The sequence below is a fragment of the Leptinotarsa decemlineata genome, unplaced genomic scaffold, assembly GCF_025532065.1.
Source record: "Leptinotarsa decemlineata unplaced genomic scaffold, Ldec_3_MD MMD2_tig00026299_RagTag_RagTag, whole genome shotgun sequence".
In the NCBI taxonomy this organism is placed as follows: domain Eukaryota; kingdom Metazoa; phylum Arthropoda; class Insecta; order Coleoptera; family Chrysomelidae; genus Leptinotarsa; species Leptinotarsa decemlineata.
This window is the reverse complement of record NW_027412676.1, coordinates 9,448,041-9,471,365: the sequence shown is the minus strand read 5'-3', so window position 1 is coordinate 9,471,365 and position 23,325 is coordinate 9,448,041. Positions and strand designations below refer to the sequence as shown.

The window sequence follows — 23,325 nt, the reverse complement described above, 5'->3', positions numbered from 1 at the left end:
GACAACTTCCAGCTGCCGGCGAAGATGTACCTCCGTAGCCGATGTCCTGGAATCCAAATGGAATGACGAGACAAGTGTGCTGTCGTCAACAAAGCAATATATTGGATTCTTGGTTTTTTCCAATAAGTCGTTGATAGGGATAAGCGTGAAATTATTTGTATGAGTACGTAACACACAGTAGCAACAATAATTCGAAGGAGAATTGAGTAAATTGAAAAAACCTCTTTGATTTGTGATTATAACAGCAGTAAGTATTTTACAGCTCTTCGTGATCAATTGAAAACTCATTCTTCACCTTTGAAAACATTGTTATCGTAAACTCGCATTCAAATTGTTATTAGGTTCAACACTGGTACATGCTTATATTCTTTTCAAAACGAATAGGTGAAAAAATTGTAACTGAATTCAAAGAGCAAATCATTGAAATCCTTCTGAAGATAACAATTATAGTAGCGATGTTATTCTTTACAGTACCAAAATAAACTTTATGACATCATGTAATAGATGAAGTTCATGTATCTAGAGATCGATGTCGATGTGTTGGTTGTTATGAAGGAATGAAAAATGTTGATGGGGATAAGTTTCAGATTCAATACCTGTAATAAATTCTTCTGCCATTTTTTTTTCAATTACATAATTGTAATGAATGAGACTTCTTCTCTTTATAAAATTAATTCGATGAAAAAATTGTACTGCTTGATTCCGAAACAAATCAGACCACAGGTAAGATCTGGTCCTCCAGGCCACATGCATAAACAAATCCATAAATGGCAATAAAATATATGCATCAAATGGCAGTGTATTGCGGTTAAACCAGAGGTGAGAGTTTTATGTGAGACTACAGCGCATAATGCTAAATTAGTTGCGTAGACTATATTTCAGTCCTCACAGAGGTTGAAAATGCTATAACTTTGCGACATTACTTTACCATAAATCTATTTCCTTCATTAGTTTCAGTATCGACTGATTTTACTAGAATTGCAAAACTACTCTGCCACAGAGTTTTTCGAAACAGAAAATTTCTAAAAATGAAGAATGTCATCAATGTTTTTGAAATAATCCGTCGAAGAAAAAATGGAAGAAGTCGATAGAAATTGGAAATGAAAATTGAAGCATAGACAACTCTCACTATGGACCAATTCCCATTATTTCTGCTTTATCGAAAGTCGTTGAAACATTGATTAAATTCAAGGGAAGTGTAGTAGCAGGTTAGGTTCTGTCAAAGGGGACTTCTGTTGGAACTTAAAGAAATTACCTTCATTATTTAAAACTGTATAGTTATGCACAGACAAATATTGCTAACAATAAAACAATAAATTATGACAGATAAATAACAGCCGTCATTGCCATACTCAAAGTTTGATGCGAGCAAAGGAATCACCACCCTTCACTTTAACTTTATCAGTAGCACTCCAGAAGTAATTTTCTATGTTAATTCAAATTAAATTTGGTTTCCGGTGACAAATTACGTTTTTGCCTTCTGAAAATACAGCCTCTCACAGTATGGTGAAATGTGGATTAGCATGAACTCACTTTCTTACATTTCACTATATGATATTAGATACATCATTTATTTCATCAGTTCGGACTTCCATTGTCTGATATAATATAAATTGATTTGAAATTCCTGAAAAAAAAATTAAGAAGATTAACCGAAAATAACAATTTCATTAAGCCAAAAAACTGAAAATACAAAGAAACATCAAAGCAACAACCAAAAAGAATAAAAAATTAAAATATAAAAAAAGGTTAAAAATTAAAAAATATTAACAAAAAATGAAAAATAAAAATTAAAAGATTCCAAACCAAGTTACGTCACGACGTTTCGATTGTTAGTATTCACAATCGTCTTCGGGTGATAACTGGGCTTCTTCCTCCGAGATCTGACTAATTATAGGTCATTCAAGTGCTTTCACCTATCCCCTCTTCCCTCTCTCCGCTTCATTGGTTTTAGCGGGAGATGACCGTTTGGCGGCTGTTGGTCGTTTTTCGCTTGATTAGAGGATTTGCTGGTTTCTCCTCGCTGTGTGTGTTTCTTGTGCTCAGCAATGCGAATTTTTAATGGCCTCTTAGTTTCACCGATGTATGATTAACTAGAGGTTTCCATATGTTACGTATCTCTGAGCTAACTTGACTAAATGCGTTATTGGACAACATATACGCAGCTTCTTTGAATTTTCTCCTAAACCAGTGTTCCTCTTTGTGGATGATTTCAGCTTGAGCCCACTTGATGTTATGTTGATGAGTCCAAACATGCTCTGCTATTCCGGATTTGCTGGTTTCTCCTCGCTGTGTGCGTTTCTTGTGCTCAGCAATGCGAACTTTCAATGGCCTCTTAGTTTCACCTTTGTATGAATATCCGCACTCGCAGGGTACCTATCCTGTAAATGCAATTCTTGGAATCGTAAGGCTGCTACGGATAGTGTTCCCAGATTTGAAGCAGGTTCTGATGTTATACTTGGACCCAATCCTTCTTATCCTTTCCAATAATCCTGTGATGTAGTGAAGTACAAGTACTGGTTGTGGCGGCTTCTCTTCCTTGTGGAGTTCTGCCTGTCTTCTAGCTAAAGCCTGTTCTACCGTCACTCTGGACTAACCATTCCGTTGAAGGTCATTTTTGATGATGCCTAGTTCCTTTTCGAGACCTTTCTTTGTATAACAGAGCCCCAAAGCACGGTCTAGTAGAGTCTTGATGATTCTTCTCTTAGTCGATTGATGGTGGTTGGATTTTTGGTTCAGATACTGTCCTGTGTGAGTGGGTTTTCGATATACAGATGTTTCCCATTTAGTGTCAGTCCTTTTCCCCAATACGTCGAAGAATGGCAATTCGTTGTGGACTTCCTTCCTCATTGTGAAAGTGATGGAAGGACTTACGTTGTTGATGTGCTTCAAGAAAGTGTCTAGTTCTAGTTTTTTTTGGTTGTTGCTTGTATGTTATTTCTTTGTAATTTCAGTTTTTTTTTGTTTAATAAAATTGTTATTTTTGGTTAATATTATATCAGACAATGGAAGTTCGAACTGATGAAATACACCATCTTCACCTTCAAACAAAAGATACATCATTTGTTGTCGCCTGGACTCTGAATATAATGTTCTGAAGACAATATCTTTCCTAGACCGGACAAAAATGGAAAAATCATTTGTACTCGTCTGGGGATTGATCATTGACTAATCAATGTACGAACTTCAAGGGTATATTCAAACGATATGCCACACATCATTCATGAGGATTATATAAAATTTAGTGAATCCCAACCATGTCGTTTGTTTATTTTGAAAATGGAAGTTAAAAATGCAAATGTCTCTTCCGTTCCATCGTTTTGTGATGACACTATTTTGATACTGATTAACTGTCTTACACTACTAGATTGTAGTAAAGCGTTCGATACAACTGAACATAATTTACTATACAGAAAGTTATTCCACTAGGGATTTGCTGATTGAAGACTAACTCATATCAAGAACCCAGTCAGTTATTATTGGAACTTCTATATCTGATGCCAGACCAGTACCTTATGGAGTTCCACAAGGTTCAATTCTCTGACCCCTACCATTCTCACTCTATATAGCAGATTTTTACCAAAGTGTGGAAACTTGTACAATCCACCACTATGCAAATATATACAGCTTTTTCAGCTTGAAATATCACTCAGACCCTCAGTAACATCTACAACGATCTTCAATTCTTATTTGACATCTCTACAGCGCATAACCTCAAATTCAGTCCATCAAAATCAATTACAAAGCTTTTTGGTCCCAAGTCAAAGCGTGAGGAAATATGCGATAACTTCAACATAAACTTATCTGGAACTGCGCTCGAAGTCGTGGAAGTCTCTAAAAATTTAGGATTATGGACCTAACCTAACCTTAGGTTTACTAAACATATTAGTCACTTTTGTCAAACCTCATATACCGTACTACGGGAGCTATACCCCAATCGGAGTATCCTACCCACTAAACTTAAACTGGAATTATGTGAGACTCTGGTTATGTCCAGAATATCATATTGCGATAGTGCATATGGTCCTGCATTACTTCAGGCTGATTCTACTTGTTTGCAACGAATTCAGATTTCTTGTATTCGATTAGCATATGGAATTCGAAAATTTGATCACAGTAGTGGCAAGTTTGTAGATTCCAGATGGGTCACCTTGGAAAAAATGCGTAAACTTCACCTCCTTACTCTCATCCACAAAGTTTTGATTACTGATCATCGCAAGTATCTACTCAAAAGGTTAATAACAATGCGTAGCCTGAATCAAGTGAATACCAAAAAATACAATCTACTTCTTGTACCTGAACACTCTACTGCTCTATTTTCACGAAGCTTCTCTTACGTCTCTTCGAAAGAATATAACTACCTTCCTGATGAATTCTGGGATTACTGTCTGTATAACTTCAAAAAAAAATTGAAAATGAGGCTCCGCTTACTATAGATGTTTCACTTGGTAAATGGACAGACTACTACAAATATATCCTATACAAAGTTGTTCGTATTAAATGCCAACCTACCTATTCATGTTCAATATGTTTGACCGATATGCTACTTTCGTGCAGTATGAAATATAACATCTGGCCATTCTTCCGCCGACAATGATAACAGAATGTCATTTATTTTTCTTTTCAAATAAATCATTTTGTAATAATGATGCATTTTGGGAAATATGCCATTAGCAATATTATTTTCATATATTCAGTTTTTTTTATATATTTGTTTACTCTCAGGGTCGAGTTGTAAAACAGCTTTAGCTGACACTTCGCCCATTCGTCATAAGGTTATCTTCAATTAAAGTATGTATATACAAATAAGATATCCTTTATTTCTTGTGATGAAAAGAGTCTATTATTATTATTATTTCCGGAGCGTCTGTGACTATGGGAAAATTCAGGTCAACATAAAGGCGTCATAATCTTGAGTGGTTTGGATTGAGCCTGTGGAGTTCGAAGAGAAAAACGCGATATTTGATCCGTTTTTTCTCTTCTTTTCAGGCGATATTCGTCTCACCCGAAGCTAAAAAGTTGACGACGAATATTTTCTCATTTTGATGGTCGAAAAGAACTACACCACGTTCATTAGCTAGTATGATTCTGAGGGTGGGAAATAAATAGGTTCAATAAATTTGTCAATTCTCATTCCCTACAAGGGATGCAATATTCCCTGGAGCGTAGGGTGATACCGATGCCACATTAATACCGTAAAAGTGATGTAGGTGGTTACTTTTATTATTATCCTAAGGTTGCGCTGGTTGGGTCATATGCCAGAAGCCTCCACATCGTGGAGGCACATGACTCTTAGACCATTTGGTCTAAGAGTCATGTGCCATGAGCAGAGGCTATAAGCCAAGAATGGAATTATTATTATAATCTATTATCATTATTGTTATTTTCCCTAAGAGTGAGCTGGTTGGTCCCTGCCTCCAAATTTCCGACCCTGTCGAAAGGGCGCGCCAGCATTATCAACCATTGATCATTCTCCATACCGTGGGGTAAGTGATCATTGGGTCCGAGAATCATGTTCCCTTACCAGATGCAATGAGCCGAAAATTACCTTCTGCATTTGTCCGGTTTGCGGCTTGCTGTATGATGGCAGAATCATCATTATCATTATAATTCTCATTTTCATCAATGATTCCATAAAAGCTTTCTCTCAACATTTATCTTTTTTCAGCTCTCATGGAACCTGACCACCTATCGAAGCGATTCAAGAGGAGTACGTCTAATAAACCTAATACGAGAAACAAACGAGAAGCTCCCTATACAATTTATCCCGAAATTTTAGTTATCGTGGATTATGATGGATACCGGCTTCATGGAGGTGACAATCTACAAATCAAGAGGTATTTCGTATCATTCTGGAATGGTGTTGATATGAGGTACAAACTCCTGAAAGGACCGAAGATCAGAATATCTATTGCTGGTATAATCATCAGTAGAGTAAGTTGACAACATACACTTTCAAAACTAGTTATGGTTGTGACAATACATGGAATTTTGTTTCTCAAAACTCCCAGATATCCCAGGGGATATCTCCAAATGTAGATAATATATTTCAGTTGAGCTTATGATAATAGATTGGAAACAAGTCTGATGAATTTAATTTCACATTCGACTTATTAAATTCTTCAGTATTGAAAATTATCGTAGAGAACTTGAAAGTTGGAGTCATACGAAATTTCAATACTTTTTAAAATTGTTTCTTTTTCCAATTTGATGAGTTACACCTTGCATATTGCAGTATTGAAGTATTTGAGTCGCTAGGAAGAGTGAAATTAATTGAGAATGGAAATATAGATGAAAAATGAGTACATCAAAATCAAATATTTTATTGAACAGGAAAAACATGTGGCACTTAGTAAACCATGTACTACTTGAAATACTCGGCATTTCCATACCAAGTACCAAACCTGGCACTAACCTCCTATTCGACAAAGGAGTAGCAGAGATGTCGAACAATATCAACGCTATACTTTGACTGCAACACTTCTCATATTCTTTTCAAAGAGGTTTCGGTCATTATGATCCCCGAACTCAACGGAACCCCACATTCCCTAACAATAATTGGCCGATAAGTATGACCACATCAATAAAAAATAGTTTATGCTTGAAGAAGCTATCGTATAGCGAAACACGTGTCGCGGTTTTTGTAAAATTCTTATAGTGAAAATCATACAATAAACTGGATTGATTAGTTTGATAAAAAATATGGCGAAACGCGCCATTCTTAACAGGCTACAAAAACGAAACTGAGGAACTGAACATCCTACTGGACGTGCAGTTGCAGCAAGGTGGCGAACGTATTATTCTATTAAGACTAGAAGACCGGGACGAAGAACTGAGTAGGTATCCTTATGATTAAGGTAAGGTAAGTTAATTACCTGCTAAAAAGTGTATATTCCAGTAATCTGACAATTTGAGAGTGACGTAAAGAAAGGGGAGGGCAGCGTTGTAAAAAAGTCATTTTGACATTCTCGAGCGTAGCTAATTTTTTTTAATTTGAAGGAAATAATTCAAGGATAACGAAAAATATATAATCTGACGATTTCCGCAAGCCGAAATAATAAAAATTAATCGATAAAGTTCAATGCGTGCAGCTGTGTGATACCTATATTTCCCTCTCCAAGTTTCTATTTCTATTACTCTCTCACTCCGTCCCCACTCTGAATTCTGTTGCCATGATGCCATCACAGCTGATCACAGAGACTCGTTCGTGATGAAGATGAAGATTGATCTATCAATTAATTGATGGATGTAGCCGTTACTACGTGGTAGGAAATCATAATGAAGAAAAGAGAAATGTCCGTATAGGACGAAACTGCAGTAACGTTAGTTACAAATAAAAGTGGTAAAAAACAGAAAATTTCATTTCTCTTTTCTTCATTAATTATTCAATTGATTATAAAAAATTAAATTTTTTTGAGCATTTTTAAAAATTATTTTCTTATAAATACAAGTATTCTACTTAAAAAACATACACTTATTTATTTGCATGCTGTTTCCTGAGCTTTTCAATTAAGTTAAATAAATTATTTTTTTTAATATTGTTTTTGTCAGATTAAGCGAATCCCTCTAGATAATTGTCAGATTATGAGACAGCACGTCTAAAACATAAAGATGAACCATATATATCTTAATCTGACGCGCTTGAGTATTTCAAAATGGCGAATTTTTTGTACATTATAATAAGGGCCGCGAGTTTGCGTCAGATCGAAATCGTAAGATTATTGAATGAGAGTTTTTTTTGTTGCACTTAACACCCCCTTAGAAAATCTGACGCGCTCGATTAAATTTTTTTTCTTTTCACTTTCAACCCTTACGTACAATAACATTTTTTTCTTCTTATCATCTAAGCTTTGCAACCTAATATGTCTCAATGACGTCTAATTGTTATTTTATCTGTATTTGTAACTCATCTATTACATATTTATGTATATTTGTATATATGTCTATATGTGTATGTATATGTGTTATATATGTATATTTTTATTTGTGTAACTTCAAATTGTGTATTATGTACGATTTGCTACAAATGTGTATACATAATGTGGTCAAATAAAATATCTATCTATCTATCACTGTATTTCTGATTCCCAGAAAAATGTTATGTAGACCAGTACACACGTTTGATTTCGAAAAATAAATGGTGACATATCAATTTGCTAAAACAACATGATAATTTATTAGAATTGAGATAAAAGTACAATTTTAAACTATTACTATTCATTGATAGAGAAACCTGCATCTTCATCAGTCTCCAAACCTATATCCTCGTACAAATGTTTCTTCGTCTTAGGATAATTTTCCAGGATTGAATCGACCATATCAAGACACATGCGTTTCCGTTGCTTATACACTTTCAAATACTTTTCGTATTCATTTTCCGTCGCCAACTTTTTCTTCGGGCAAATCAACTCTACTTCAGAAAATCTCGACAACTGTTGTTTGACGTCTTCAAGTTCTTTGTCAAGTTTGATTTTTTGATCGATGGCATCTTCCAGACTGATTTTTCCTTTCAATTGGGCCACTAGCTGAGACTTTATCTTGAGTTGATCCGAAATTTCTTTCAATTCTATGGTGGTTTCGTTAATTTTTCTATCCATTTCGAGCAAATCTTCTCGCAACTGGTTACCAGAAGAGTCATTATTCTGAAGGATGCAGTATACCTACGAGAGAAACACATTATCGGAGATTTGAGATAACATCTTTGAAATTCGAGAGTTTCATAAGAAAATATTCCAAGCTGAATGTTTTATTTGTTAATCATATTTCTGAGTCCCTGCACTGAAATGCTCTTCTAAGGCAGTCAATTAATTCAAATATCACTTTTGTTATCCACACAAATGAATCGTTATTATTCATATAATTGAATCCACTTTTTACCGGAAATTAATTATGAAAAAAGTTAGATAGAAAAACAAAAAAGAAACAAAAATATAAAGTTCCAAATAAAATTTAGGTACATCCATCTTGGACATCTTAAACAAAGTTCCAAATATACATAGAAGATAGTTTATTGCCGATAAAGAAAAACAATATTTTATTCTTAGGAAGTGGGGTTGACAATTCGAGGAGTCTAAATATTCGAAATCAATTGTTTTGTTGTCAGTAAGTGATATAATTCACTCATGATATCATGATTTTGCTGAAAGTTATACCTTCTGCTTTCCATATACTTTTTCTTTGACCTTGTTTTCGTCAACTAAACTGTCTAATGCTTTCTGAATAGCGGATTTGCCGAACCCGCCCTGTACACTGCCTTGAATGTCGTTGTTTGAAAACGGCCGATTGTGGTCTTCTAGAAATTTCAATACTGCATCTTTACAAGCCATCCTCGAAATCTGAAATATAAATTGAAATACTCAATAAACCTGCAATGTATAATGAATTGAATTGTAGAAAATGCACCGTTCGAAATATATATATATATATATATATATATATATATATATATATATATATATATATATATATATATATATATATGTGGTGGCTCTTAAATTGAAATCAAATTGGGAATATACTAGTCATCTATTTAGATTAAAATTAGAATCTAGCAATATGGAAAGGTGTTTCCACATCTTTTACATGATTCTTTCTGGATAATTTTCATGATTAAAAACATTAAAAAACCATCCTACACTCAAGGAAAACCAAAGTATCATGTTAGTCAAATATTTTGGTTGATTTGCAGATCCAACAATTACACAAGAAAAAAATATAGATATGTAAATTCAATAATATATTCTGTCGTCCAAAAAGTCCATAAGTACGAAAAGAAACTGAAGTCTTGATAAAATTAACACAATAAAATACCTATATTGAAGATAGGTATAGTTCAAAGTAAGCGAATTTTTATTCGGCACTTTGATGAGCTGTCGCGAATCATAGGAAGCATTGTCAAGAACTATTTATTACACTATTCGCATCCAAATTTGGGATCAATGTATTTTCAAACCATTCCTCGAAAATATTATCTTCCATGTTCGCGTCTTGCATTCATAAGGTTTGTTTTTGACTGTTTTACGCACAGTTGAGAAACGAGTTTTGGTCAATTCTGATGTTACTTGTGAAAGTTTGTTTCCCTCGAAACCAAACTTGAGATGTAAATTCTTATATAAACTACTCAAAATGAATAGAGACATGTCCTTAAAATGCAATAAGTAAAAAAATATGTATTATTTTGTCAAACATTTATATTTATAAAATAGTTTATAGGTGCATTTATTAAATTTAACTTACATTGTTTTCAAAATGCTGTTTGGTAATACGATTGAAAAGAAATACAAATGAGTGTCAAAAACAAATAAAAGAAGTTCGGCACAACGACGAGGCATGCTTTCCACCAAATTTCTAATTATTTGTTGTGGTAACTGCTCGTGAATCGTCAAAAGAGCATCTGCAACTTGGTTCAGATTTTGGAAGGATTGATGATCCTTCAAACGTCTTTCCAGTTCATCCCAGAACTGCTCAATAGGATTTAATTCCGGACTATCAGCTGACCATCTCCTGTAGGAAATTTCTCACGACCCTGGCTACGTGTGGCCTGGCATTATCTTGTTGGAAAATGAACCCGGGGCCCATATTTTGGGCAGATGGGACGACATGAGGTTCCAATATCTCCTCTATGTAACGGACAGCCGTTAAAGTCCCTTTCCGAAATACCACAAGGTGCGTGTGTCGTATCAAAGTTATACCAGCCCATACACAATTATCGATCCACCTACAAATGGAACAATTTCTTGCACACAGTCATCCGAATAGCGTTCACCGGGACGTCTCCATACCCGAACACGTCCGTCATTGTTGAATAACATGATTTTTTTTTCATCTGTTAACATTACGTTTGTTTGAAGATGGTTAACAATGTTTCGTGGTGTATTTCATCAGTTCGGACTTCCATTGTCTAATATAATATAAATTGATTTGAAATCCCTGAAAAAAATAAAAGATTAATCGAAATTAACAATTTTATTAAAACAAAAAACTGAAATTACAAGCAAATAACATACAAGCTACAACCAGAAAATAAAATTGAAGTATTAATAAAAGCTGAAAATTAAAAAATATTATTAACAAAAATGAAAAATAAAAATTAAAAGATTCCAAACCAAGTGACGTCACGACATTTCATCTGCAGTTATTACCCGAAGACGATTCTGGATACTAACAATCGAAACGTCGCCGTCGTAACGTAACTTGGTTTGGAATCTTTAAATTTTTATTTTTTATTTTTGTTAATATTTTTAATTTTCAGCTTTTATTAATATTTCAATTTTAGTTTCTGGTTGTAGCTTGTATGTTATTTCCTTGTAATTTCAGTTTTTTGTTTTAATAAAATTGATATTTTTGCGTAATCTTTTATTTTTTTTCAGGGATTTCAAATCAATTTATATCATATTAGACAATGGAAGTCCGAACTGATGAAATTGTAAATTGTAAACTGTAAACATAACAATTGTAAACAACACATTGGCCCACTGCTCTAAATTCCAATTACGATGCTCTTGACAAAAGTTTCAACGATTTGCTCGATGAGCTGGAGTTAATTTACGGGCTCTAGCAGGTCGGCTTGAATGGAGTTGTACTTCGTGAAGTCGGTTTCGTATCGTTTGGTTCGAAATTCGCGTTCCCGTAGCTTCTACAATGCGGTTTTGCAATGCTCTAGCAGAATCGGTGTGACCCCTAATTGCCCAAAGTCGTAACAAAAGATCTTCTCTGCGGGTTGTTGCCCTTTGTCGATTGGGATAAGGGGCTCTTTTTACTATGCCGTGATTTTGGTAGCGATTCCAAGCTCTGGAAACCGCAGAATGACTCACATTGAGCATTTGGGCTACACGACGCCTTGAATACCCTACTTCAATCAATGCCACTGCTCTAGCAACTTGAAATTCGTTGAGGTACACCCTATATACGTATCCTCATTCTACCTAATATATCAACATTCATTGTTTAAATTTTGAAATTTAATACCTATCACGAACTAAAGTAAAGTGAAACTAAATACAGAATTTTTCATATTAATGATTTTGTAGCTAAAAGTACAAAAAAGAAGTAAAAAAGTAAACATCAACCGAGTGTAATATGATAAGAATTAGTATGGAGTACACACCAGAAGTTTTTATCATGAAATAATACATATTTTTTTACTTATTGGATTTTAAGGATATGTCTCTATATTCATTTTGAGTAGTTTACATTGAAACATACTCTCTGTGTTTCAATATTCAAATGCATCCAAATCTTATTCACATTGCATCCAAATCTTTTTCGCATTGTTCACCATCGCTATTGAAATCACTACACTGAAAAAGGTCTGCGTTGTTATCACACTCGTTATTACTATTAGTACTTGTCCAAGTACGCCACATTTTGAACAGATAAAACATTTTTTAAGTAATTATAACTGCACCAATATCGAATTTCAGCACTGAAATCGCGATCAGTTCCTGAACTGATCATTGATGACACGACGGCGATAACCATCCCCGCATTCCCCGATTTCTATTCGTCACCGTAACATGACTTCAAATTTAATTTTATGACTCTTCAGCCAATCATAAAGATCGGTTGGTAAAAATCATCCATTACGAACCGCCAATTCTACAGTTCACATGTAGTAGGCCGCAGCCGGTTCATTTCCAAATATTGTTGTATGCCGCCAACTTCAAGTGTGTACAATATCGTTTACTTCGACTATACAAAACTGGTAGTAAAAAGGTACTACATCACTCATCCTCTTTCTCGTAATCAAAATAAATATAGCGGTGAAGAACTTTGTCAGGTCTTCCAAATAATTATATTTCTCTAAATGAATAGGAAGAGGTGTATCACAGGTAATATGAAGTCGATGTCTTCGTAGAATGTTTTTCTCTTCATATTTGCCTCTCTTAGGAAAACTTATAATTTTAAAAAGCAGCTCAACTGCCTTCTTGTAAGAGACATCATTAAACGTCACATTAGACATTAGATCAGTGTTTAATTTGGGGGGTTTTGGGGTGAAAACTATAACTATATTTCAATTTCATTTTCCGACATGATCGTTTTTTAGATACAGAAATGAGTTCATACCTTGATATAATAAATTTACTAATGAATAAATGAAAAAACCAAAAGACCATATTAGACTTAGCACTACTTTTTTTAAAGTACATTGTGATTCTTACATGAGTGTATTGTATTTTTCAGGGTAGAGACGCCACTCCTTATCTCGAACGAAACAGGGTTGGCAGGGATGCCATAGATTCTGCTGCAGCTTTAACTGATATGGGAAAATATTTATTTAGAGAACGAAGACTTCCAGTTTATGACATCGCAGTTGCCATTACAAAGTACGTAGGTATCCCTAATAATTATTTTTATAAATATAGAAAACTTTCAAATGTTAGTCCAACATTTAGGCAGTACAGTTCAATTAAATGGTTCTGATCTAGAGTTTATGACCACTTTATTCAAAGTAGGACGAAATTACCTTTAACGAACAGTATTCAAGTCAAGGTTCGAAGGTTCTCTGTATTTTTGAATGTATGTAAACGTTCGTATTACTAACTCGAAAATGAAATTATTCAGAAAATGTAGTTGACCAAATTAATATATTCTTCTAGTTCATTTTTGAAATTGGCATAGGTAGAGTTCATTTTGTTGCAACGGGTATACCGTTGTAAATTATTATTTCATAAAGGTTCATTGACTAGCTTCAAATCAAGTTTTTTCTTGTACTGTTTTGAAATTGATAGATGATTATATGGAAAAGGTATTGAAATTAGTAATTCTAACAGTAGTGAAGATAATAACTCAAATAATAAAATAATAAGTAAATAATTATCGATGTAATAAATCGAAATGTGAAAAAAATGAAAAGTTATTCAAGTCTGACAAATCAAAGTTTGTTTTATATTCCAATAAGCGAGTCTTAGAATTGTAAAAAACGCGAAAAATGATATAGTACGTATCCTATCCAATTAAAATTCTTAGTTGTATACGTTGTGGTGAAAATTGAATTGAAAATACTAACTAGAGTTAGTAAAATGACATAAACATGTTAAGATTTTCGGCTACAAAGAAGTGATGTCGAAAAATCTGGAACATCGTAAGACAAAAGATTTTTATTCATATATTTTAGCTTTGATGACTTTGATATACTGAGTATAGAAAATTGTTTTTTTGACAATATTTTATAAAAACTTTAATCTCCAATTATTAATTTCACACACGTTGTTTATTTTGTTTAGAGCTTCCGAGATAGCAATCAAATTTTCTCCATCTTGCAAAAAAAAAACTTACAAACAACGACCTATTTGTTGATAAAGAGTAAATTGTGCCATTTGCAAACAGATTTTTTATTTAAAGGGTTTCGACAGTTGTTGAGATTGAATAATATTTAGGTATAATTGATCTCCAAAGAGTAAAAGATAAATATTAAAACAATTTAGAATGCGCGAAATGCTAACGTATGCTACTAGTGCAGAAATTATTTAATTTCACTTCATTATGAATCATTATGTTGCCTTTTTGCAGCAACAGTTAATATCAATTCACCTATGAAGCTGTTTCTTTTTCAAATTGTTGTTGCCCTCAATGATAATTTTCAGAACCTTATGCAGGTATACCTACAATGAAAAGGATAATAATACCAACCCCATAGGGGTAGTATTGGCAGATACTATGGAATATTTTATTTCGCATTTCACTAGTTCTTACTTCTATTGTCTAATATTATATAAAATGATTTGAAATCTTCAAAAGAACCAATACAAATGAAAAATTAAAAACATTTTATACAGTGTGTAAAAGGCAAATGGAATAAATTCATTATTTCGGTTACGGTACATATTTTAACAAAATTTCGAAACAAGTCAAATTTAAATTATAATTTGACATACTTCAACGGAAAAATGCTACTCCCACCTTCAACCCCCGTCGAATGACAGTTACAACCCCCAATTTTTTAAATGAGAAGTATGGGCTTGGGATATATCATTTGAAGTGTCTCTTCATTCTCTATTCAAAAATGTTATCGCTTTCAAGTTCATTGCAACAATTGGGATAAAATAAACTAAAATAATGTGGTTACCAAAATTCGATAAAATACACTCAAAACTTATTGCAATATACTGAAAACTTATTTCATGTTGAGGTATTGATAATAGGAAAGTGAGCAAAAACCATAGCAATGTTCTTTTTAGATGATATCCTTTAAAAACTGTAAATAATTCACGTGGCAACGTTAGTTTAAAACGCCTTGTCAACTTGTTTTGTATGTTACAACATTAGTTGACAGTATTTTAATTTAAGTTTAAAGTTCGTTAACTTCAACTCTGACAAATGGTTAGATTAATGGACATGCATGAAATAACAGTTTTACAAATGGTTGGTTACGGAGATAAAACCCGAACACAACAGGAAGTAGCTCGCCTATTTCATGAAAAATTTAATAATTTACCACCTATATTTCAAGGAAAAATAAGCAAAATAGAGAAGCAGTTTCGCGAGGTTGGTCATGTGGGGCAGATAAAACAGCAGCTGCCAATGCAATGAGTGATGAACTCAAACTAGATGTGATGCTTGAGTTTGAGGAAAACCCAATACATCGAGTAGACAGGCGTCCACTATATTCAGTGTTAGCCATAAATCGACAATCAACATATTAAAAGTAAATAAAATGCATCCTTATAAAATGATACCTACTCAGGAGCTCATGGAAGACGATTTTGATAGAAGAACTTATTTTTGTGAGCAAATGATGGACATTTTGGATAAAAATATCATCCAATCAGAAGACGTTATGTTTTCTGCACTGGATGGGAGACGAACACACGTAATACCCTCAAAAGGTTGATGTTTGGGCAGGGATTGTAGGAAACCATATCATTGGTCCCTTTTTCATTGAGGGCAACTTGAATGGCACTACTTCAAAATGATGGCATATCAAGTTTAGCAAATTTATATCCTGATCTACGAAACCCTCTAGTTCCGGTGAATACGATATTGTTTCAGCAGGATGGAGCACCATCACATTACCAAGTTAATGTCTGGCAATACCTCGATACAACATTTCCCAATTGGTGGATAGGGAAGCAAGGATCGATTGAATGGCCAGCGCGATCACCTAATCTTTCATCGTTAGATTTTTTTATATGGGGATATGTAAAGAGCAATGTGTACTAAACAAAACTTTCAGATTTGTATGACTCAATTGAACGAATAATTATTGCGATTAGGTCGGTCACGGCTGATATGTTAAATAATGTTAGTTTTATTTGAGAATAGGATGTTGCCAAGACGTTCGTGGTGAATATTTTGAACATCTACTTCGCTAACATCCATAGTTCTTTTTTGTATTCTACATTTCATTACGTTATACATTACATTTTAGTTTTTGAGTGTATTTTATCGAATATCGGTAACCATATGATTTTAATTTATTTTATGTTAATTGTTGCAATAAAATTGAAAGCGACAAAATTTTTGAATACAGAATGAAGTGACCTTTCAAACGATATATCACAAACATATACTTCCCACTTAAAAAATTGGGGGTTGTACCTGTCATTCGATGGGGGTTGAAGGTAGGGGTAGCATTTTCACGTTGAAGAATGACAAATTATAATTTACATTTGACATGTTTCGGGATTTTTTTTAAATATGTACAGTAACCGAAATAATGAATTTATTCCATTTGGCTTTTACACACTGTATAATATTAGACAATGAAAGTCCGTACTAATGAAATTCATCATGAAATATTGTCAATCACCTATTTTATTTCATTGAAAAAAGTTTCTGATGAAAATGATCGCAGAATTTAAAAAGCAATTCAGTATTGCACTTTATTATCCCACAAATATCTCCAAGGGTTCAATCGTGTTGCACACATCTTTGTGAATTAAACAGCATTACAAATGAATGTATTCTGCATTTCGAATTTATGGTAGAAAGATACTGTTTAATAATAAACCACTGAAATGCTCTGTTGTCAGTAACTTGTATTCAAAATTTTGTCTACAGAAAAAATTAATTATACATAGAAAGAAAAAAAAGTTATATTCAGTTTTCTTTATATGGTTAACGTTTCTGAAAGTAAAGCCCTAAGTGAAAAGATTTATTTGCAAAGAATATTTATTACTGATTCAAACTTTTGCCCAAATAACTCGACATTTTCGAACTTCAGATACATATAACAATAGGCATTCGTGGTGATAAGAAATAGTGTGATGTGGAAATTTGTTGAATGCAATTACTGATATTAGATTCATATTACTGAAGTTTTTTCCCAACACTAAACTGGTACTTTAACACCTCGACACGTGTTTCGATCACCAAGTGATCATTTTCAAAAGGAAAATCAAAGCTATCCTTATCTATACCATAGATACTTGTGAGTGTCTTAAATCAATTTTACAATTTGCATTATTCACTTGTTTTAAATTAATTTTACGATAGTCAGATAAATCTAATGAATATTATATTGGTCCACCATCCTTATTCATAATATTATCTAGTTGCCTGTTGCTGTTAACTTGTCTAACTAATCTTAATGAACTTAAGTCTATAGAATGGTTTTGTTGCAAAATATGATGGCGACTGCTGATTTTTCAGGTCTTCCATATTTTAAAAGTGTGCTAATTGTTCCTTATATCTTATTTTAATAGATCTTTTTGTCTGTCCATAATATTTTGCATCGCAGTCCTTACATTCAATTTCGTAAATTAATTTAAGACAAGTAGATAAGGCAAATTGTAAAATTAATTCAAGACACAGGTACTTAGAACAGGTATCTATGGTATAAATAAGGATAGCTTTGTAAGTATGATTAGTTTGATCTTCCTCTTGAAGATGATCACTTGGTGATCGAAATACGTGTCGAGGTGTTAAAAATAACGATTTGGTCTTGGGAAGAAACTCCAGTAATATTCATTACTACACCAAAGGTTCCAAACAGTGCATCACAAGATATTAGATGTATTTATTTTGGATCTGAAAGAAAGGTAGATTCAACAAGTGTAGCTTCAGTGAAAATCCCAATAAATTCAAGAAAAATAGTGTCAGTTTTGGAATGCTTCAGACATGTTTCTTTGGATAGTTTTTCCCTGACGAATCACAATATCACTCACTAATTTGTTTACTTGAAATTTGAGATAATGTATCCCATCAGGAAAGCATATAGGCACAGTTCAGTTGTATCTTGGGATTTACGGTTTTTATTGTCAACCACGTAAAGTCTTGTTTTGTATCAAATAGAAATTATTGGATTTTACGTTCTAGTTCAAAATTATGAAATAAATATCTATAAAAAGTATATCAGAAGCTCGGCTGCAGAACCTCCGGGGTTTTGGCGATGGAAAATACACTGAAATCTAATCATTAATTCATTTATTTCTTTCGTTGATATTTAGGTACGACATGTGTCGCCGTAGAAAAGGCGGGCGCTGCACCAAGGGAACAGCTGGTAAATTTCTGCTATTTTACCTTTTTTTTTATTTCATTTTATTTTTTCGTTTATTTCATTAGCGTGTACATACGATAGCTGGGACTACTAACTTGGAACACAGTACACCAAGTGTGGGGATGCTACAAATCTGGAAGAAATAAACTAATACCTGACACTTTCTAACAAGTTTACAAACATGTTCTCGGCTATAAAATCGCCGTTCAAAACGTTACCATACTATTGTTACGATTCTGTTTTTGTAGATATACCGACGGCTGTGTACAAATAATTAATAAATTCAACAATTTAATAGTGGAACATTTTCGAAAATAAAATGTGTCTTACAGAGAGTTAAGAAAATTATTGAATATTCATAATTAGGGGCCATCAGAACTCAGAACTCTTGTGAATTTTAAAGCCTCACTCGCACGCCGCTTTAGAAGTTGAATGTTGTTACGTGAGGAATTATCGAAAAATTTTTATTTACATACAGGGTGTAACTAAATAAGCATAAAACATTCAAGGAGGTGATTCCTCATCGAAGAAAAGATAGGATCTTTCATGTAAATGAATTTCATTGGAGCATCCCTTGTTAACATACAGCCCCTTAAAGGGGTTACATAAAATTTGTATAACAATTTTTTTCACAAGCACTAAAGAAGTTACAATATTGAATTTAACCTGACGTTTTGTACTACCAAAAAGACACTTAGCCAGATATTTATTTGGTTCACCCCATGGTTGTAAGGGGTGGAAAACGCAACCCCTGAAATTTATATCCAATGTAACTTTTTGTCTTATTATTTGTTTACCATTTAAAAATTTATTTCAGATAGCCTGTTTCATTCTAAACAAAAAATGTATCTTGGGTTTTTTGCCCAAAATGAACCAGTTATTTAGAAACAACTACAGAGATACATCGTTATAAATGCGAAAATACGAAACTAATCTATCTAGTCGGTCGCTATTAGCGATAGTGACAATTCAATTGGTATGACGCTGTCAGTTTGTGAATTTTCGAAATTGAATTAATACTAATTGTGTGTTGTTGTTCTGTTCTTAATTTGTTACTTCAATAATTCACTTGTTATCAAAATGGCATACACAAATGAGGAAATGGCTGATATGCATTACGTTTACGGTCTGTCGCAGGGGAATGGGTTAGAAGATTTTAGAAGACATGTTGAAATGTATCCTCAACGGCAGCATCTTTCACATTTGCTTCATATTTGCCCGACTTCATCAACGATTACAAAAATATGGTTCATTCGACAAAAGAACGCAGGATAGTGGTCGTCATCGAGAAGTAAGAACATCACAGCTTGAGGAAGCAGTACTTAATTTGATTGAAGAACAACCTACTACCAGGACTAGAAAGATTGTTTTCCAGCTAAATGTTGATCATATGACGGTATTTCAAATTTTAAAAGAACAACTCTTATACCCTTACCATCTACAACGAGTACAGGCACTGTTACCGCGAGACTTTCCGAACCGTCTTGAATTTTGCAATTGGATGCTGGAAATGATCGTGACTTTCTGAAGACGACAGAATTCACAGACGAATTTAGTTTTTCTCGGGACAATATTATTAATTTTCATAATTACCACATATGGGCTGATGAAAACCCTCACGGTATTGTCGAAACTAACCATCAAGAACAGTTTTCTCTTAACGTGTGGCTCGGATTTATTGGGGATGATTTAATTGGGCCTCATTTTCTACCTCCTCGATTAAATGGTGAGGCATATGTTCAATTTTTAAGAGAAGTGCATCCAGTACTGCTGGAGGAAGTTCCTTTGGGCGTCAGAAGGGATATGTTTTGTATGCATGATGAGGCTCCCGCCCATTTTAGTCAAGTAGCACATCAGCATTTAACTGAAACATATGCAAATCAGTGGATAGATCAAGGAGGACCTCTCAATTTCTCCATTTGGGACCATTTACAGCATTTGGTTTATCGTACTCCTGTTCGCGATGTAGAGGTCTTAAGAAACCGCATCATCGATGCGTGCAGGGTTATCACAGAGACTCCAGGAATATTTGAGCGAATACGTGCCAATGCGCCGACGTCTAGACGCATGCGTAATGTCTGAAGGTAGACATATTGAACATTTACTATGATTTCTACATGTTGTGTGTTTTGTTATTGATAAATTAGTTTTGTTTATTACTCTTCAATCGTTTGATGCAGGTACTAACTACAAAATAACAAATCCAGTTCGCATTTATGACGATGTATCTCTGTAGTTGTTCGTGAAATAATTTTTTGCTGCGAACTGGTTTATTTTGGGCAAAAAACCCAAGAGACTTTTTTTGTTTAGAATGAAACAGGCTATCGGAAATTAATTTTTGAATGGTAAACAAATAATAAGACAAAAAGTTACATTGGAAATAAATTTTAGGGGTTGCGTTTTCCACCCCTTACAACCATGGGGTAAACCAAATAAATTACTGGCTAAGTGTCTTTTTGGCAGTACAAAACGTCAGGTTAATTTCAATATTGTAACTTTTTCAGTGCTTGTGAAAAAAATTGTTATACAAATTTTATGTACCCCCTTTAAGGGGATGTATCTGAACAAGGAATGCTCCAATGAAGTTTCTTTATATGAAAGATCCTATCTTTTTTTCGATGAGGAATGACCTCCTTAAATGTTTTACACTTATTCAGTTACACCCTGTATGAATTTCATGTTTTGGTATTTTAGATTTCAACATGTGACGTCCCAAAACTTTTGACCTTCCCCCTGCCTCTTGTCACACTATGTCACATTACAGTGATCCCCCCCTCGTAAACGTGTGACGTGATTTATGGATGGCCCCTTATTGAATACGTTCAGCTACGCTAAGGTATAGAAGGGCCATAAACTCTATTAAAATTCAGATTCTAATGTCATTTCTAAAATTTCCAATCCAAAATTGATTGAAGTTTCAAATTCAAAATCAAAATTCAACAAATATCTCGCTGAGAATTCTCGAGTTTTACCTCAAACACTAAGAGAGTCAAGAAAGTATGTTTGACGACCTGAAGGAGTATATCAGTTTTATAGGTATCTAAAAAAATAATAATAATATATTTATTCACTAGAACAAATGACAGAGTTAATTATATAATACATAATGAAGGGAAATAATGATAGAAAATAATAAAGGATAAACAATTAACGTATACATATACATACATACATATGTGCACACACACATAATATATAAATGAAGCTATTTGAAAATTATAGTATCGATACTTTTTCATTGAAGAAAGCTCAGTCGACAATGAAAACGAAGATCTCTGAAGAACAGTCTTTTAGTCCAATTGTATTATTTCAAAAATTACTCTTTATATCAATCAGTTGATGGGTGAATGATCTAGGAAGATTTGTAATCCAATTTGTCAGTTTTTTCTTGAATAGGCAGTTCATTGGGAACTACATTGTATACTCTGGGTTTGAGGAAATATGATGAACGTTAGGATATTGTTTTAGAGACGACATGTCCAGAAAAACAGGAAAATCAGGTCTTCTTATTAACCAATTACAAAATTCTAATCGCCTTTCGGGTTCACCTGGATGCAATTTTTGAGATATATGTATTTTGTAATACTTTAAACCGCTTTTTTTGAGATGTCTCCAAGCACTTGTATGACAAATATACATGTCGGAGGAAATTTGACGTGTAGATTTTCTCGGGTTCATGTTTATCTGCAAGTGAATAATTTTTATTGAAAAGGAGACAATGTATAACTTATCTCAAATTTTCTTTAGTTTCCTGGTCCATTCTGTCTCCGTATTTTTTCATTGGTTTTTCAAACGAACCAAACTCGGTGAGATTTTGATCCAATAACTTGAACATAGTTCGATGTGGTTGTCGTCTTTCGGGGTACAAGTTTAGATACATTTCCGATGTCCTAACACTGTTTCTATCATATTTGTAATAAATTTTTATCATATCTCTTTTTTCTTCATTCGTGAAAGCCATTTTCCGCTAAAAATTCAATGACTGGTACAATAAGAGAATGTCATTGAGTGTAACAAATTGAAAGTCAAATTTAGAAACATCAAAGTCAAAGCCTATTATGATAAGAATTAATGTTTTCAATATCTTCAGTTTTTCGAAAGTGATACATCATTGAAAAGGTAAAATCTGGTTCTATTCAATTCAGAAAGAATCCAATGTAGCGCCTAAAAGAAAAAATAAAGTTGATGATGGTGGCCGGAAAACGAAACGTCGAATAGCAACTCTGAAAACACCAGTATGTATCAGGAAAAAAGTGGCAATGTGAAAGTGCAATTTATTTTCGAATCCTTCGAAAAATAAAGCGTGAAAAAAATAAAAACAACTGGGAGTTTTCTTCGAATTGGAATTTTGAACAGGCTTTTTGTAAATTACAAGCTTTTGCGATAAAATTTATTTCAACTTCTAGCTTTATTCACTGCCTTTCTACACCTGCCAATAACTGATACTCAAGGAGAAAGTTTCCATGATATTTTCAGATATTCCACAATATTCTTCGAATCCAGAATCATAACAATAGTTCATAATCTCAGAGGTTTTCAAAATATGTATGTAGCAAGAATATGTTTGTAAAATCAACTAATATATAAATATGATATACACAGGATCTACACACGAAATGCCCCAATGTCCAATTTGGCCACCAAATTTCAAGAAACTTTGTAATTTATCGCGATATTTTTTAATTTTTGCAGACTAGACATGTGCAGAAGATCGTACCCGAATGACGTATGCAATCGCGGCACGGCAGGTACTACCCAATGAAATAACAAACCCTGCACGAAAATTCGTACCCTTCTATCTGTTCTTTCCTAAACACTGTAGTTTCTTTTTCCCCGCACTGAAAGCACGTTCTTATATCAAATCAAATCACTGTATGCCAAACTCA

At 33.6% G+C, this 23,325-nt stretch overlaps 2 protein-coding genes across 7 annotated transcripts in view; one reads left to right on the top strand and one right to left on the bottom strand.

Annotated features, from left to right (window-relative positions):
• Window positions 1–23,325, top strand: part of sona (sol narae) — a 214,974-nt gene that overhangs the window by 167,453 nt on the left and 24,196 nt on the right. For 3 of the 4 annotated variants that reach the window (XM_074180558.1, XM_074180561.1, XM_074180560.1), the window contains 3 exons: window positions 5,669–5,934; window positions 13,183–13,325; window positions 23,132–23,187. In XM_074180558.1, the coding sequence (XP_074036659.1) occupies window positions 5,669–5,934; window positions 13,183–13,325; window positions 23,132–23,187 (465 nt within the window). Of the gene's footprint in view, window positions 1–5,668; window positions 5,935–13,182; window positions 13,326–18,389; window positions 18,443–23,131; window positions 23,188–23,325 lie in introns of all 4 variants that reach the window. The other variant, XM_074180559.1, reaches the window with a different exon arrangement.
• Window positions 8,149–23,325, bottom strand: part of LOC111512143 (homologous-pairing protein 2 homolog) — a 45,225-nt gene continuing 30,048 nt past the window's right edge. For 2 of the 3 annotated variants that reach the window (XM_074180563.1, XM_023168245.2), the window contains exons 2-3: window positions 9,153–9,335; window positions 8,149–8,660 (exon numbers count right to left, since the gene is read on the bottom strand). In XM_074180563.1, coding sequence (XP_074036664.1) covers window positions 8,214–8,660; window positions 9,153–9,335 — 630 coding nt within the window. In that variant the 3' untranslated portion in view covers window positions 8,149–8,213. Of the gene's footprint in view, window positions 8,661–9,152; window positions 9,336–13,160; window positions 13,292–23,325 lie in introns of those variants that run through there. The other variant, XM_023168249.2, reaches the window with a different exon arrangement.